Source organism: Camellia sinensis, chromosome 7 (assembly GCF_055761805.1).
Source record: "Camellia sinensis isolate YWXY chromosome 7, ASM5576180v1, whole genome shotgun sequence".
In the NCBI taxonomy this organism is placed as follows: Eukaryota; Viridiplantae; Streptophyta; class Magnoliopsida; order Ericales; family Theaceae; genus Camellia; species Camellia sinensis.
Genome location: NC_138967.1, coordinates 142,402,435 through 142,416,790, shown reverse-complemented (window position 1 = coordinate 142,416,790; position 14,356 = coordinate 142,402,435). Strand labels below are relative to the sequence as shown.

At 33.5% G+C, this 14,356-nt stretch overlaps 1 protein-coding gene and 1 long non-coding RNA gene across 2 annotated transcripts; one reads left to right on the top strand and one right to left on the bottom strand.

Annotated features, from left to right (window-relative positions):
• Nucleotides 1–362: 362 nt before the first annotated feature.
• Nucleotides 363–5,837, bottom strand: LOC145795360 (putative LRR receptor-like serine/threonine-protein kinase At3g47570). Its single transcript, XM_082879499.1, has 2 exons — nucleotides 1,365–5,837; nucleotides 363–805 (listed from the first exon to the last, which is right to left on the bottom strand). The coding sequence occupies exons 1-2, from the start codon at nucleotides 2,302–2,304 to the stop codon at nucleotides 468–470; spliced, it is 1,278 nt and encodes a 425-aa protein (XP_082735625.1). The 5' UTR covers nucleotides 2,305–5,837; the 3' UTR covers nucleotides 363–467.
• A 1,429-nt stretch (nucleotides 5,838–7,266) lies between these two features.
• On the top strand, nucleotides 7,267–13,643 carry LOC145795359 (uncharacterized). Its single transcript, XR_014336148.1, has 5 exons — nucleotides 7,267–9,214; nucleotides 11,742–11,833; nucleotides 11,984–12,710; nucleotides 12,916–12,967; nucleotides 13,374–13,643. It is a non-coding gene; the product is annotated as an uncharacterized LOC145795359 (long non-coding RNA).
• The last annotated feature ends 713 nt before the right edge of the window (nucleotides 13,644–14,356 follow it).

Here is a 14,356-nt window from a genome sequence, read left to right as displayed (position 1 = left end):
TAAATTGAATACTCAAAGTATAAGTTACATACCTTAGACCCATGGGGGTGCCTCTCTTTTATAATATACTCAATCCAAGTCCCACTAGAAGTATGACTTCTATGAATTCTACTTCACTGTTTACTCTGGACTCTTTTAAGTGATGAAGATAAACTCCTTGAAAGTTTTATCCTTATCTTAATTCAGTCCCCTTTGTGCCTTAGGACTTTTGCCCCATATCTCGGATTCCGATATCTTCGGAGATGACCTCGGCTTCTCCGAGATTACCTCGGCTTAACTACCAGGGCACGTGGCACCTCGGCTGACACGTCGGCGTCACCATGCCACGTGTTGGTATACAGAAAATATATCCCCACACTACGTAATCACTGCCAGCTACAGATGCATCTGGCTAACTTTTTTGAATGTTGCAATTGGCTAGATACCAAAGTCCCAACTTTTCTTCTTTCAACTCCTTCCACAATTTGCTAGATACCAAAGTTCAACTTTTTTAAGTGCTGCGAGAACATCTTCATGTTCATCCTCTCCTCAGATGATTCTGCAGAGCAACTTAAAGCCAATTCCACAATGGATGATACACACTGCAGTACAACTGCAGTGAGGTGTTCTTCCTCTGGCTTAAGCAAGTTAGCATCTATAACATGAGAGATTGCATTTGGTAATGACTTTCTTGTCCAACGTCTCATCGTCATGTCTTCAAAAAACATTTCATCAGTGGGCTTCACTCTTGTGAATGTTTCCATAAGCAAGATTCCATAACTATGAACATCACAAGTTGTGGATATTAATCCTTCCAATCCAAACTCTACATACAATCAAAAGAAATATCATGTTGTCAAGAAAATTATAGAATTTTGGTGGTGGCAAGTTGGTATGTGTCAGTGGTTGGATTCGTGGCGTGCTAGAGGGTGGCAATATTGGAGGGGTATGCAATGGTGGCAAGTGTTGGATGGGTGAGTTGTTTTGGGAAAGAAGGGTGTGTAGTGGTGGTCGTGTGGAAAAAAAGAGTAATTTTGTTATTTGGTATTATTGTTAAATTTGACAAATAAAAAATATAATGTAAGGAACAAAAGTAATTTACTTATTAAAGTTAACATTGTTAATTTTTCTATTATTGAAAGGGAGGTCGATATAATTATGTTGAAATTCCAAAATTTATTGTATTTTTATCATTATTCAATGTGGATCTGTGTAATTTACCATTTAGAGAATTAGCTTGTTGTCAACAAAATCATAAAAATTTCTATAAAAATTATATTTAAATTTTTTTGCTATAATATGAAAAGTGCATGTCTTCATAAATTGGAAACATTATATAAAAAAACACAAAAATATGAAAATATAAATTAAAATTTAGAAGTCACCTGGTGCAATATACCCAAATGTTGCTATGATCATTGTATGTCTGACACTCTCCCCCAAATCTAATAACTTTGCAATGCCAAAATCACTCACATGTGCAACCATATCACCATCTCGCAGGATGTTGCCGAGTTTCAAATCACAGTGAACCAAAGGCATTGAATAATCATCGTGAAGATACTCTAAAGCACATGCAACATCTATCATTATGTCTAATCTCTGCAACATATCTAAGAAACAGTTGTAAGAATACAACCACTTTTCAAGACTCCCATTAGGCATATGCTCAAGTACTAGAGCTTTGAAATCAAGGTTCGAGCAACTACTAATGACCTTAGTAAGATTGCGATGACGAATGTGTCGCATTATCTCGCGTTCTACTTCAAAACTCTTGAATGCACCTTTTACTTGCAAGTTGAATACCTTTATAGCCAAAACTATGGTATCTTCAACCATAGCTTTGTAGATAGAACCAAAACTCCCCATACCAAGCAAGTTACTCTTACTAAACCCATTAGTTGCTCGGAAAAGCTGTTGGTATGTGATTCTTGGAGGTGTTATTCTTGGTAAGAGATCAACATTGGATGGAGTTTTATTTCTTCTTCGACATTTTATGAACAAGAACACAAAGGTTGTAGCAAGCAATATGGATGCAGTAGGTAACAAAATATATAAAGCTAGAGCCACTCTTTTTTCCCTCAGATGATGAAAGGAACTAGTATGGCATGGCGGGACTTGAAACTTTGGTGCACCGCATAATGCTTCATTCGACATGAAAGATTGAATGGTGAAGTTTGCAAAAGGTCCCTTATTTGGAATTTGTCCTCTTAACTTATTGAAAGAAACGTTGAGAGATGAAAGATGAGACAGTGTCTCTAAGGACATGGGGATCACATCGGAGAGGTCATTATAGGATAGATATAAAAATTCTAAGCTCACCATGCTGCCAAATGAGTTAGGTATAGATCCTTGTAACTTGTTGTGCGCCAATGAAAGAGTAATCAAGTTTTGCAAACCTATAATTGTACTTGGGATTTTGCCTGTGAATTAGTTCATTGAAAAATCTATTAGTGTTGCAACTTTGAAACTTCCAAGTTGTGGTGGCAGATTGCCATTTAAAGAATTCGAGGACAGGTTAATTTCCAAGATATCTTTAAGATTGCCCAACCTTGTAGGTATGACGAAAGTTAGTTTGTTGGAATTGAGGTAGAGTTATCTTAGAGATGTAATATTCCCTAAGCATTCAGGAATCAATCCAAAAGGTTCATTTTGGTTCAATCGTAGATCACCCATGTTCTTGAGTTAGCATATATCATCTGGAATGGACCCTTGCAATTTGTTGTTGGAAAGATCCAATATTTGAAGCTTTCCCAATGCTTTAATTGTAGAGGGAATGAATCCAGTCAAAACGTTTTGTTGCATATACAAGAATGCCAAATTGCTTATATTACCAATCTCACTAGGAATGTTGCCTTTGATTCCACAAGAATCTACCTTAAATTCCTCAAGGGAAGCAGAGAGATTCCCAATAGTTGTCAGAAGATTGTTGTCCAGAGGATTACGATTTATCAACAATTTTTTAAAATCTTTGCAATTTACCAAGGAAGTGAGGAAGCTCAATTCTAAAGAGGAAGAAGATGCCCCACTCATCAAATTGTTTCCATCCAAGTGAAGATATTTGAGTAGTCGTAAATTGCCAAGCGATTTCAGAATTGAACCCGCAAATGAATTGTTACTAAGGTCTAAAGCAATGAGTTTAGAAGCATTTGAAATTGACTCAGGAATAATTCCAGTGAGTTTATTTGTTGGAAGAAGCAGGAAACTAAGATTGGGTAGCCAAAGCCCTATACTTGATGGAAGATTGCCTGACAAGTTATTTTCCGTAAGCGACATAACCTGAAGTGATGAGTTATTAAAAATTGATGTTGGAATGGCAGCCATTAAGTTGTTAGTACAAAGTCTTAGCTCTCTCACATTTGGAAGCTCACCAATCTCTTCTGGTATCAGACCTACCAACATGTATAAACACAGAAACTTGAAGGAAAAAAAAATCAATGGAAATCAATTTTTTAACCCCCAAAAACAAAAAATCTTTGATAAGAAAAAATATTAATTAAGGAATTCAATTTGGTAACCAACATCAAGACAAAATATTCTAACTTGTACAATTGACATCATCTTTTTTCTTTCTCTTGGTGGAGTTACACCTACTGCTAATGGTTGCATTCACATAACTCCTCATTTACCTTGTAGGAGTACCTATTAGTATTTTCCATATGGCCAATTTAGAAGACCATATGTAGATGAGAAACCTTTTGATTCCTAATTGTCAATTCAAGATGCCTAAATATTATGGGAGAAACATGTAATTCAATGTTCAATTTTGTAACATACAAATATGACAAGAAGTTATAAAGGGTTAAAGATGAAAAATAAGGATAAATTAAGCTAAAATTTCCTTATGTTTAAAGAAAATATAGCAAATTCATAGTTTTGGCATAATTACACTGATTTTTTCTAGTAAAGCTAAAGAGATCAAAACAAATGTAGATGGTGTAAAGATACAAGAATAACCTAGGTAAAATATTAATTTCTACGTAAAAGAGATGATAATATCATTTTTCATTCATATGTCTAAATAATTACTAATAAACAAGGGGCTAAGTGGTTTATAATCTTAAAGGGACCTTAGTTAATTATATCAAACTTATGGATTTTATTTTATGTTTTTTAAATTTTAGATGAGGTCAGTGTAATTTATCCAAAAAAAATTACACTATTGTAATATATCCCAAAAAAAGAAAAAAGAAAAGAAAAAGAACAGTATAAAAAAGAAAAAGAAAAGCTCTACTCAAAATGTAACCTGTTCGGTTTCAATTGTACCATTCATTTTTTTTTTTTTTGGTTGAAAAAATAGGAATTAGTTTGACAAAAATAAACTGTAAAAAAAAATATTTTTCAATATCTAAAAATTATTTTTTCCTTAAACAAATGTAAAACTATATGAACTGATGAGTGTTTTTACTTATTATGAATTTTTCACTCAATTTGTTTTAGGTTTTGTGAAAAAAATTTGAAAATCACACCAAATAGAGTTTGAGTCTTTAAGAGTAGTTAAAAAAATTAAGAAATTTATATTAATGTCATGTCAGAGTCTTTCAGACAAAAGTGACTTTTACTTATAATATAATATAAATTAGGGAAATTAGGATTTAGTAAGCCGTAGAAAGAGAAAAGAGTTGGTCACCGTAAATGAAAATATTGAGGAGGAAAAAAGAGTTGATCACCATAAATGAAAATATTAAGAAGGAAAAAAGACTTAAAGTGATATGGAATAAGAATTGCAAAAAAATATGTGAATTTGTTTAAATCATTTGAGTATATAACTCTTTATAGAGGAGTTTGTCTGGGTGCAAGTTGCAACAGAGGTGTTTGTTCACTCTTCGAAGCGCTCTCAATGCATTTTATCATCTTGTATATTTTATTTTATGTTTTTAATGAAATTTTTTTTATTGATAAAAAAATATAAGATAAAATATAACTCTTGATAGAGCATAATGAAGAAAAAAAATTTCATATGGCCAATCTCAATTGATTGAGACACAAAACTTAGTTTGATTTATTCATAATTATAATGCTAGTATGTTTCTATGTTTAAATAAAAATAATATGGCTTCGTTTGGGAAGTGGGTTAGCTTTTTGACTTTTTGACTTTTTTGGCTATTTTAGCCTAAGGCTAAAAAGTCTGGTTTGGGAATGACATTTGGCTTTTTTGGCTTTTTTGAATTTTTTGTGAAAGAAAAAATATAATGATTATAGATTAGATGTAATGTTTTGTCTTATTGGACTAAAAAGTCTATTTTATTTTTTGTGGCTATTTTAACCAAAAAAAACCCCAAAACCCACTTCCCAAACATATACAAATCCAATTTTTAAACTTACTTTCATGGGATGATTGGATTGAATTATTTATTTTATTTTCCTCTATCATATTTTAAATTATTTCTTTCTCCCTTATGTTGGTTTGGAGATGGTATGAGAGATGAGACTTGTACTATGAATAGTGGACTTATGCTATGGATGGGTGGGAAATATTATGGTATGCTACAGCGCTGATTATTGGTTATTCTTGAAGTACGGTTATGTGGTGCATCATGATATATATTATGATTGGTGAAAAAAGTGGGGTATTATGATTTCGTGTATTGAGGAATATGAGGAGTTATCATGAATGATGATTGGTGAATGAGTATGAACAAGTGGTACTCCAGGAATACGTAATAATTTTTCACGATACACATATGTAAATTATGTCATTTGTGAGTTTGATTATTACAAATGACATAATTCAATATTATGTGAGTTATAAAAGAAAAAAAAAATATAACTAATATTACATGAGGTATAACCAAATAACTTTTGGATCTTAATTAAAAAAAATTCATAACCAATATCACATAATGTCATAACTATTAATTCAAAAATTATAACAAAATGTACATATGATACACACCCTACATAGAATTTCCTGGATAAAAAACAGGTTTCCACTACAGGAAATATATGATTTAACGGCGTTTATTTAACGGCGTTTTTTAAAACGCCACTATTTATAATATTTAACGACGTTTTCTCAACGTCGCATTTTGTTTTAATTAAAACGGCACCATTTTAAGTAATAGAAGTCGTTTAAAAAGCGCCTTGGAATGTTTTAACACTGCTGCTCTCTCCAAGCCCTCAAATCTCTAACCAACTTATTTCAACCTGAGAAACTCTGCAGTCTCATAGAAACCGATCCCCCAAATCTGACTCACTCGCTCTCTCTCTCTCTCTCTCTCTCTAGGTCATTCAGCTCCTTCAACTCGATTCAACCTTCTTCAGCTCGATGATTCATCATTCGGTCGATCCAATCTCAGAATGATTTTGATTTCGAAGCTCCACCGCCACCGCCACCACCATCTGCATCGTCTACTAACCATCTGCACAATTTCGATTTCAATCCAATCTCAGTTTCATCGATTCTTCTCTCTCTCTCTCTCTCTCTCTCTCTCTCTCTCTTCCTTCGGTCGATTCTTCTCCTAGGGTTTACAATCTTGAATCTCCTCCTAGGGTTTGGATCAACTCTCCTCTTGCCTGACTTGCCCCTTGCGATTTAATGCAGTAAATTCTCTCTCTGCTCATGAAGTTCATATTTAATTATAAATTTGTTGTGAGAGATTTGAATTTGAATCCATGTGTTCATTCGAATATGAATTTATAGTTATCACATCGTGAATTCAATCTGTAATGCTATGATGTTGAACTTGAGTGATTGCTTCCTCATGAATTTGTTGATACAATATTAGCATTTTAGCATTGTTCAACTTTAACTACCTTTGATGTTTGCTCTAAGTTTATATTGCAAGGCTTCCTATTCTTGACCAAAACAATGTAGACAGATTTTCATAGCAGTTTATATTGCTCATTCTGTGTTTTTGCTATTAGTGGATGCAGAATTTATTCTTTGTGAAACAGGGGCCTTTACCTTTATGATTTTTCTTTGTTCCAGCTGTTCATCTTTATGTATGGTATCCATCTTCATATACCCCTTTTCCCTCATCTATATTTGCTTTTATTTTATGGTGTATGCTTTTTGTACATAGTTTAATTTATAGGGACTAGTTTTTTTTAAAATTTTGAGTCTTCATTGTAATAACACCTATCAGGTTATGGTTAATATACACTACAGGCAATGAGTTAATAACAGTTTATGCTTATTTAGACAAATCACATAACATAAATATAAATTGGTGTGAATTTTTTGTACATCATATCCAACATGAACAATATACAAAGTGCAATAAGAAATGATGTAAGTTAAGTTTTGTTTTTAATGTTATGATATCTTGTTAAGTTAGGTTTGTGTGTATTAGCTATGTGTGTATATATCTTTGTGTGTTCAAGAGTATTTGTGTCTTTTGTGGGAGCAGCCACGGCAAGCAGAGCAGCTACCCAGCTGATGTCGAACTTAGCAAGGAATTGGTATTGTTTTCATGAAACTTTAATGGCCTTGTTTTTCTTCGATTTTTATGGTCTATTTATTTCAAATGGATTTATCTATTTTCTTGCATAGACTTTGTTACAAAATGTTTTTTGCCTAATTTGACTTTGGTCTCTTGAAGGTTTCAAGGAACATTGATGAGGTCTATGGAGGAGATAGCATAGGCCTCATGGGTTTGTAAATAGTAATTGTTTAATCCTATAGAAAAATTGGTGGCTGCACATTTTTGACATCTTTTTCTTCACAAATGAAAGTTCTGCATCTAGTTTTTGTTAATTTATTTTATCTTATTTTTGGGATTGGAGTAGGTAAGAATTTGAGCTCTGCATAAAAAGCTCTTTTCCTCCCTTTTTTTAATGGCTGAAGATCTCTGTTTTTTTCCATAAGGTAATTCTGTTTCATTTACTAATCACCATTTTTTTTTTAAGTGCAGGGTTGTTCTTTGATATTGGAAATAAGATTTGTATTATTAGATGTAGTGCACCCTACATCTAATGGAAATAAGATTTGTATTATTGATTTTTTTCCCCATTATGTTAACGACTGAAAAGTTTGGTTAAACTTAGTAATAAAATTCTATACATTCACTGTTGCAGGGTTCGGTGAATTACGTATGTCTCCATTGTGTTAAACCAAGTATGGCTATGTCTACCTTTGCAATTCACATCCTCGGTGATGTGCCTTCCTCTCCACCTGCTGGGATTCTTTTGGGTTTTTTTTTTTCTTTTTCTTTTTTTCTTTCCTTTTCTTTTCTTATTTTTTTCATCTTCGTCCTCCATTTCTCATGGCTACAAGAAGCTCTCTCCCTCTATTTTTTTCACCTTTGCAGCAACAGCAAGCAGTACCTATGGTTGCTACTTCTCTCTCTCTCCAATAAAACCCCATTTCTTTATCTAACTATAATTGATTTTTGAAATCAAACCCAAATGGATTCGAGGCAGCAGTCGTGGGTTTACTGAGCAGATTTGGTGGATTTGAGGCTACAACGGTGGTGGATTTATGAAGCAGATCTGTGGGTTTGAGGTGGCTACCGTGAAATCTAAATCTTGCTACATCTTCCTATGAGGTCTTTCAATGCCCATTAAAACTACTTAAAACCATACTAGTATTTATGCTTAAAGATTTGAATAAATGAGTTCTATGAGATTTTTCATGTTCTTTTGTGTATAGATCCATAAACATAAAGCCAAGCAAGAACCCTCCCAAAAAAAAAAAAAAATTGTCTTCCCTATATTAAGTAGTAAAGCCAATTTTGTAAATTGATATGACACTGATCTAAAACTTCAAAATCAACAAACATAGTTTGGTTCTTCAAAATCATGAAGAGATTATAGCAGCCAGGTAATATTTTGTGCTCGTCATTTCGAAGTTTCTAATCATTTGTCTCAATTGAGGTGTTTTGTCATTTTTGTTACTGAATTGAGAATATTGATTGTACCTCTGGAATGCAGTTTGTAGTGCAGCGAAAAAACAAACACTGCAATGGGCTGCTTGGACACGTCAAGAGGAGGAAAGCTTCTTCACTGCATTGCGGCAAGTTGGCAAGGCATTTTTTGCTGACATGGTTTTTGGTTTTTGGAATTATTTCTTACGATATATCCTGACTCATATGATGTCTTTTAACAGAATTTTGACTTTGTCTTGATGACAAAAAATTCTAAAGATACTAATGCTACAATGCTTCAATGGTAACCAGAAACTATGCCCTCTACGTAATGCCTATTTTATATATTTTCGGTGATTTCAGAGCGATTTCGATTTCGAAGCTCCAGCGCCACCATCATCTGCACCTGCGATTTTGATTTCACTAAGGTGAGCTCCACCGTGTCTCTCTCTCTCTCTCTATATATATATACCTACACTTTCTCTCTTTAAAACTCTCTCTTCTCGTCTTCCAGAAGCTCAGATCTGAACTCTGAACTTTAATCGGTACTCTCTCTCGCTCGCTCGCTCTATTTCTTTCTAATTTTGCTGCATGTATAACATTTGAGTTCTTGGATTTGTGATTCAAAACTCCATCTTCAAATCCCTCTTTTCTTTCATTTCTTATCTGTATATATATATATATATATGTATGTATGGTTTGATTTGTGTTCTCAGTCTCAGATTGCATCTTATAAAGAGGGGTTCGGTTTGATCTTGTTCTTTTCCTTGCAATTTCAATCCAGGTCAAGAAAAATTGGCTGTGGTAAAAGCCTTATTGTTCTGATTGATGGAACTTGATTTAGATTTAATTTACTACTGTAGATTTGGGTTTTTCATTATTTGATTTAATTTGCTGGCTCTGTTATGCTATTTGTTTATATTTTACTTTTGTTCCACAAGTTTGGTCATAAAAGAGAGATCTTCATTTTACAATTTCGACCGGTGTTTTTGGTGTCTTGTATCAAATAAAATGAACTTGAGATTTCAATGACATTGTTTGGTATTGTTTGATTTTGCTACTTTGGAATCTAATTTTCATAATTTTTCTTATGTTTGGTGTTTCATGGAATGAAATGGACTATAATTGCTTTAATTGCGTACAATTTTTTTGAAATTACAAATTGAAATTTCTTATCTTTATTTTTGTATTCATGTCTGTCTTCTGATTCTAAATGAACAACTGTATTGTTCTCTTCATACTGCTTTTGAAATCATATAAAGCCTTCAGCTTTTGTTCTCCACTATGAAGTTGGGCAGAAATATGAGCCTCATTATGACTACTTTCTTGATGATTTCAACACTAAAAAATTGAATTTCTTACCATGTTACAATTTAATGCAATTGATTATGCCTTTTGTAGAAATTGGGTTGAGATGAAATTTGGTGATTATGGTGTACTCTTTATTCCTTGAATTAATTTCTTTATGCTCAGGTTTCTTGGGAATAACAAATTAGCCGGTACCCTTCCTGCCCAAATGAGTACATCTCTCCTGAATATGTAAGTATTTCTTATATAACCATTCATAGCTTAATTTAAACACATGTAAATGGGTGTTATCAACAAACTTCTTTTATAAGTTTTGAAGTTCATTCCTTCTTTGGTCTATAACAATTATCAACAAACTGAAACTGACAGTTTCTATTACAACACAATAATTTCAAGTATTTTATGAATTAATCTCTTGCACTTGATTTTAGAAAAAAATGGGACAGTGAATGAATTTGTTCATTTTAGTCAAGGAATAAAAATGGGACAAGTATTTAATTATTATTTATTTATTTGGGAAGTACTTCTGTGGTTCTAATGAGGAACACTTTTGGCTATGAGAGCTCTTTCACTGTAACATTGCTTTTCTTTCTATGTGGCGGGGATTGCTGCCGTTTATTTAAATATGCATTGCACTCTGATCAGAAAGAAGTGAATGAAGATAATGGGCAGGAAGCATGCATTAGAAATCTCTGTAAGGAAGAAGATGGCGAGAATATGATATCTTATGGTTATTAGAGAGACAAGTAAATTAGAGATCTTGGATGCAGTTAGATGCATCACGGAAGAAAGAACTTTAGCTTGGTTTTTTTAAAGATTTCTGTAGTAGATTGAAGACTCTGATCAAGTTGTTTTTGCACTTACAAGTAACAAAGTAGGATATGATCTTGATTTACAACTTCCAAGTCAAAAGTCATTCTTTAGAATAGTGGAAGAGAATTGTGGACTCAAAGAAAGCTTGAAACAATTAATGTAGACAACTTAGTTGGCTTCTCTTTGTGGAAAACTCTAAAAAGTTGTAGATTGTCTCAGGCAACTTGTAGAGATGTTTGGTTAAAGTTGCAGGGTTCTAGATAATGAGGGGCTGACTCAAAGGATAATGTTTGGTTAAAGTAAAAAGTATTTCAGCTCATTCAGTACAGGGCTGGAAATTGTTGTTGAGTTGTCTATGATAATAACTTTCTTACTTTGACTAACAAATTCTAATGCTTGTATTAGGAGATGTTTCATCTTCTTTTATGATTTAATATTTCTCCCAAAGCTCCAGATAACATGATATTAGTGGCGAAGTTATTTGCTACTGTTATATGTTTGCATCGTGCTCAGCTGATGAGATCCATTTAATGACAGAATAACAAAATTTAATGCCCCATCTTCCATGCTTTCCCGGTTTTTAATTACTCTACCATTGGCTCTCTATATACGTATGCCTTTTAGAAATCCCCTATAGTCATAGAAGTATTAATTATGTGTATCTGTGTTGTTGTTCCCTGCCAAACATCATGTTTTGTTTTACTTTTTGTTATTTATTGTCAAACTTGAGCCATTTTTGTGTTTGATTTGTAGAATCTGTTAAGTGGATCTCTGTCTGTCTGTCAAATAGTTTAACTGATACAAATGTTGCCTTGTTACATATTTTACCTTTAGCCTTATGTTGCATCTGAACCAAGACCTTGAACAAGATGAATCTCGAAGTTTCAGGCATCAATTGAGTTCATCAATAACCAACTCCCCTCCAGGTAATGCCTTCTGGGATTAATTTCCCTTATTTTTCAGTTTGTGAGAGTGTTAGTGTCTTCTCGTTTGAGTTATAATTTCTTGATCCTTTTTCTAGTTTATTTATCTGCTTTTTGACTTAAAAACTGAGTTGCTACCCACATTCCTGGCAGGTAGCTGGCCTCAGTTTGGCAGCCCTATGGAGCATAATCCTCTGCAAACTCTTAGCCATTCCCCTGGTTTCAGTTCTATGAGCCCTACACAATTGGTAATAATTATCAAACATAGTCCAAAAATTGATCCAATATACCCAACAGTACCTTTCTAAGCCAATTAAGAATCAGAGAGAAGCTAGGCCCAATAAAGGTGGTATATGTCATTATAGGTGGTATTTGATAGCACATGTATATACTACATTTGTGAGAGAGAGAGAGAGAGAGAGAGCAGGGGAAGTTCACAGTTGGGAGAGAGAGCGATATAGAGAGAAACGTAGGCGGAGAAGGATCATGGTATTGGACGTGAGTTGTTATCCTATGCGGTTAGGTTTATAGTACTGCTGACTCTGTTTGGTTTAGAGTTTAGGTTTTAGATCTATTAAGACATGATGTTTGCTTAATGTTTAATAGTGAGTCAATTCAACAAATAAAAGAATAGATAACATGTAGAAAAGAGAGATGTGAAGTACTGGTCCAGAGCCTGTGATCACTCTATTTCTGAGTGCAGATTGCACAAGCTCTGTGATCACTTTGATGCTTCAATATGCAGATTGCAAAGTGGTCCAGAGCCTCCCCATTAGGACTAACTATTATACTGGTCCATGGAAGAATTCTTGCTGCTCACCAATCAAATGGCATAAAGTAGATGAGTTGGTGAGGCATGTGATGGATATGAGACATTAATGTAAGATTCTGCCAATAATGAAAGATTTTTCATATTACATACTTCATTGATTGTCTTTGCATTATCAGCTGCTTATGTGTCTTGGTCTCTTAGCTTGCCAAAGTCCTGCATTATAAGCAATATATGGTTTAATTTCTCAACAACATAGCTGTAATTATATTGAGCTATATATGGTATTTTGCTCACTTAAGTGCATTTCTTGCAGTTCATTGGGAATTATCAAGAAACCATTGGCATCAAGACTGGGTGGGGTACTGGTAAGGGCAAACTTATTTTTTTCTTTCTCATGTTCTCTATTAAATGAAATTAGATTAGTGAAGTTTAAATGACCAAAAGATGAATTTATTATTTATGTAAATTTAGAATATCGTACTGGTTTTCTTGAGTTTCAAACTCAACTTCTTATTTCATGCCCTTTCTTCTGAAGTCTCAGTACAAATAGTGGACTAGACACTCAATCATGCACATGCCACTTTTATTGAGGGACAAATAAATTAAATTGTGGCAGATGGGGATCTAGCCACTTGAATATACTCAATGGCAGGGACATGCTAGTTATTTTACAGCATTGGCTATTTAATAAAGGATTGAAGCATTTAAATAAGATAACCTTGTTATTGTTTTGTTTTGGTAAATCTGATTTCAGTATATGTTCTGATGCAGGCGTGTAGACCAGTGAAGATTAACAATGAACTCTCTCATCAATTTGAATTTAACTCATCCAAGCTTGAAATTTATGTTATAAGCAGGAATATATTTTTGAGTTGGGGATAATTTTCTTGGTAGTAATTTGCCATCTCTTGTATAGTTGGATCCATCATTATAGCTCAACACTTTTCTCTACTAATGTCATTGTTAAAACATGATTTTTGGATATGTTATTTTGTGCTTAATGGTGATTAGATATTAAATTGAATGGAAAAGTGAATTAATGTTGCATTTTGAATGAGAATTATTATTTTATACTAGTGCTATTTTTTAGTTTTATTTATAAGTATTTTTTGGTTCAATCACATAAAATTAGCACAATTTAAAAATTAAAAAAAAAAAAGGCTGTCACGGCGTTTCTAAAAACGTAACTAAAGGTTTTTTTAAAAAGAGATACGACGGCGTTTTAAAAACGTCGCTAAATAGCATGGTGACGTCACGGAACTATTAGTAGAACTTTTAGCGGCGTTTTTAGAAAACGCCGCCTATAGTCATATAGCGACGTTTTTGAAGCGGCACAAAGTTATAGCGACGGCCGCATCTTCGGCGTTTGGTGCTAAACGTCACGAAAGGATTTTATGGCGTTTTTTGGACCTATAGCGGCGTTTTTTAAACGCCGCTAAAACCCTCATTTCCAGCAGTGTTCCTTGTTGGACTTGGTTAGATAATTATAACCGTTGCCCAAATGAGTTGTTATTCAATGCATATAAGTTTGCAAGGCATAGATGTATCTTGGAAATCATAAGATGTATTGCTATAAAAACCCAATTTGTTCGGACAAGTTGAGAGGTTATTTAAGTCCAAATTCAAGGTATTGAGAGCTGTCTAAGTTCGGATTGTAATCTGAAATTGTCTTCCCCAGTTCAATCCGAATTGTTCAAATTGCACGTAAATTTTAGTTGCTTTTTTTTTTAGTGCAACTAAGTTATTTAATTTGT

Bases quoted from the DNA above. Each gene is read 5' to 3' on its own strand.
- LOC145795360 (XM_082879499.1), bottom strand. From the start codon at position 2,304: ATGGTGAGCTTAGAATTTTTATATCTATCCTATAATGACCTCTCCGAT. The intron at 806-1,364 runs GTGACTTCTAAA...GATTGTATGTAG, and splicing joins ATTTGGGTATATTGCACCAG to AGTTTGGATTGGAAGGATTA.